This window comes from Microtus oregoni, unplaced genomic scaffold (assembly GCF_018167655.1).
Source record: "Microtus oregoni isolate MIOR12 unplaced genomic scaffold, Mior012 000033F_ref0000390, whole genome shotgun sequence".
NCBI classification, from domain to species: domain Eukaryota; kingdom Metazoa; phylum Chordata; class Mammalia; order Rodentia; family Cricetidae; genus Microtus; species Microtus oregoni.
This window is the reverse complement of record NW_024543092.1, coordinates 4,060,540-4,063,996: the sequence shown is the minus strand read 5'-3', so window position 1 is coordinate 4,063,996 and position 3,457 is coordinate 4,060,540. Positions and strand designations below refer to the sequence as shown.

At 48.2% G+C, this 3,457-nt stretch overlaps 1 protein-coding gene across 1 annotated transcript; it reads left to right on the top strand.

Moving 5' to 3' along the window:
* The first annotated feature begins 2,416 nt into the window (after positions 1 to 2,416).
* Positions 2,417 to 3,102, top strand: Sf3b5 (splicing factor 3b subunit 5). Its single transcript, XM_041680267.1, has one exon. It carries the CDS (start codon positions 2,553 to 2,555, stop codon positions 2,811 to 2,813), a length of 261 nt encoding a protein of 86 aa, XP_041536201.1. The 5' UTR covers positions 2,417 to 2,552; the 3' UTR covers positions 2,814 to 3,102.
* Positions 3,103 to 3,457: the final 355 nt, after the last annotated feature.

Here is a 3,457-nt window from a genome sequence, read left to right as displayed (position 1 = left end):
ATGGTATGTGTCCCCTCATCAAGCACCTTCTCACTCCACAGCACACACACACAAATAAACAAACAAACTTTTATTACAGCATCGAATCTTATTTCTATGTCTGCAGGTGTTTGTGTGTAATGTGCATGCAGAAGCAGAGGCTGACATCGAGCGTTATTCCCAAGTGCCACCCATTTATTTATTAAAACGGGGCTTCTCGTTGGCCTCAGACAACTAAGTGTGCTAGGGTGCCCGGCCACTGAGTACCAGGCGTTCATTCTCCCCAGTGCTGGGAATACAAGTATGCCACCACAGCCCTGCTTTTCTTCCTTACTTCTCTTTTTAAAGCCCTGTTTTTCTTATGTACATTCTGAGGATCAAATTCAGGTTCTCATTCCTGCAGAGTAAGAACTTTGTAGACTGAGCCATCTCCCAGTCCAGTTTCTTGTATTATGCATGTGAATGCATACATAGTAATGAGTTGAATGTAATATCCAATCATGCTTTCTCTAGCCTTCTGTCTTAGTTGGGGTTTCTACTGCTGTGAAGAGACACCACTTTTTCCCTTATAAAAGTTTTATAAAGAAAAACATACACTCAGGTAGCTTACCGTTCAGAGGTTCAGTCTATTATCATCATGGTGGGACACGGCAGCATGCAGGCAGACACGGTGCTGGAGAAGGAGCTGAGAGTTTTACCTCTTGATATGCAGAAGACAGGAAGTGATCTGTCTCATTGGGCGTGACTTGAACATATGTGAGACCTCAAAGCCTACCTTTACAGTGACACACTTCCTTTAATAATGCCACAACCTACTCCAAGAAAGCCACACCTCCTAATAGTGCCACTCCTTTTGGGGGACGTTTTATTTCAAACCAGCACACCTAAAAGCCAGGCCGTGGTGGTACACGTCTTTAATCCCAGCATTTGGGAGGCAGAGGCAAGCGGATCTCTGTGAGTTCGAGGCCAGCCTGGTCTACATGAGCTTGTTCCAGGACAGGCTGTAAAGCTACAGAGAAACCCTGTCTCGGGGGTGGGGGGAGACACACACACACAAAAAACCAGCACACCTTCTATTTCCCAAGAATTTTTTGTATAGAAAAAGTATGGAAGAAATATCCATTATTGATGTGCGTGTGAGTGCTCTCTCTCACACACACACTAATATTCAATGCTATGGGAAGTCTGAAGCACGTGCATAGAATTTGAGATCATATCTCAAACAATAATAATAATAATAAATAATAATAATACGAGGCAAGGTATACAGTATAGCTAGATGGTGAATCCATAAGTATGCCATAAAGTCTTTATGTTTTAGAGATAAGATGCTTATTATGTCGTTTAATTCTTATTTTTTCTGAGACAGGGTTTCTCGCACAGCCCTGACTGTCCTGTAACTAGCTCTGTAGAAGCTGACCCGGAACTCACTCATCTGCCAGTCTCTGCCTCCTGAGCACTGGGATCAAAGACTTGGGGCTCTACTGCCCGGCGAGATGCTTATTATGACAAAGTTTAAACAGAAGAATAAACACTGGATGTAGCGGCACATAACTCTAATCCCAACATTCAGGAGGCAAAGGCAGCAGGTTCTTTGTGAGCTCAGGGCCAGTCTCAAAAAATAGCCCCAAACTACTGTATTTTCAAATTGTTTCCCATCTGACCATCTCTTTGGCTGAGATTGTTCTTTGCCCATTCATCAGATTGGTTTTTCTGAGAATACAATCTCCATCAAGCTATAACATATCCTCAAAAGGATATCATAAAAGAAGTACATTATCTTTTTTTCCAAGTAGTTTATACCCTTGCGAGAAGGTGCGAAACCCTCAAGTTGAACCTAAACCGGGAAAACACAAGGTGCCAGGAAGGGAGAGATTTCTTGTCGTGAGATACTACGAGGAAATGCTTACGAGTGGCCTTAAAGGGAGGTTGTTTGCTTGGAGGGTTCGGCTCCTAGGTGAGGTGAGGAGTTAAGAGCCTGGCGCTCGATGTGGACGCCACCACGTGAGACTACTAGTGTTGAAACTCATCACCAAGCAATCTGGGGTGGAAAGAACTTTTCCCAGTACCCAGAGCCTAAGGGACAAAGCTGAGACAAGAGTTAGTTTTTCTGGTCACTTGTAGCCGTAACCCACTTGGGTTTTCCCTTCTTTGCAGCCTGGTGCCGTTGGAGGATGCTTCCAACCCGTTGGACACCATTCTACAATAGCCAAGTAAATAATCTGGGGAAGAAAAAAAATTTTGGACTACAAATCCCAGAATGCAATGCTCGGGTTAGACCGTAACCCGAGTTTCGTGCCACTAAACAGACCATCATGCAACGCTCTCCGAGTAGGCGGGCTCCGTAAGGGGACGGCCCAGTATCTCCTAGGCAACTCCAATGCCGCAACAGAATTCACTTCCGCTTCCGCCTAGCAGGAGAGTCTGCGCACGCGTCCCGGCGGCGTCTTTCTTCCGCGCCTGCCCTGGTAGCGGTTCCGTGTAGCGGTGGCGGCGGCGTCTCTCGTTTGAACGCCGAGAGCGGTAGCTTCTGGTCTGCGGCCTGATCTCGAAGCCCCGAGCGAAGCGGCGAGATGACGGACCGGTACACCATCCACAGCCAGCTGGAGCACCTGCAGTCCAAGTACATCGGCACGGGCCACGCCGACACCACCAAGTGGGAATGGCTCGTCAACCAGCACCGGGACTCGTACTGCTCCTACATGGGTCACTTCGACCTCCTCAACTACTTCGCCATCGCCGAGAACGAGAGCAAGGCGCGCGTGCGCTTCAACCTGATGGAGAAGATGCTGCAGCCCAGCGGGCCGCCGGCGGACAAGCCCGAGGAGAACTGAGGCGAGCGCTTCCCCGTCTTCCCCGGCTGCCGGCAGAGGACCGAGCCACCTTGTTCCTGACTCTTGATCGTTCTGGCCTGTGTGCCTCCCCCGACCTGCTTACCTGTGGACGGTTCCGAAAAGTCACCGAGAGACTGTCGGGACTCCTGGGGACGGTGCGGGAGGAGCGAGCCTAGAATCGGCGAGCGAGGGAGAAGACGGCACCGGAGCGATGGCGCATTTCGAGTCTGTTTTTCAATAGTTGATTGTCGTTCTTATGATTTATATAAAGTTTAGGACTTGTCCTATCTTTCGGTGTGGATTGCTGTGTTCCTTGCGTGGGATGGCGGGGCGGGGGAGGCGGAGTTCTGTGGACCGAGGGTTCAAGCGTTCAATGCCAAGTCCTTAAGTCCGTCGTACACACTTCCCTCACCTCAAAAATTTACTCCCCTCACCTCAAAAATTTTTTTCAGGCCCACAGTGTGCCGGGTCTCAAAGGAACTTTCAAACCTGGACTTTTTCAATACGTTCCCACAATTTGTAAAGTCTGCTGTCATTGGCCTATTATGTTGCTCGTTGCATCTGGTTTTTTTTTGGGGGGAGGGGTTAGTCTGTGTATCTTCAGAAATGATGAACGAATTTTTTTTCACTCATTAAGTGTTCAT

Coding starts and splice junctions, on each gene's coding strand:
- Sf3b5 (XM_041680267.1), top strand. CDS start 2,553: ATGACGGACCGGTACACCATCCACAGCCAGCTGGAGCACCTGCAGTCC.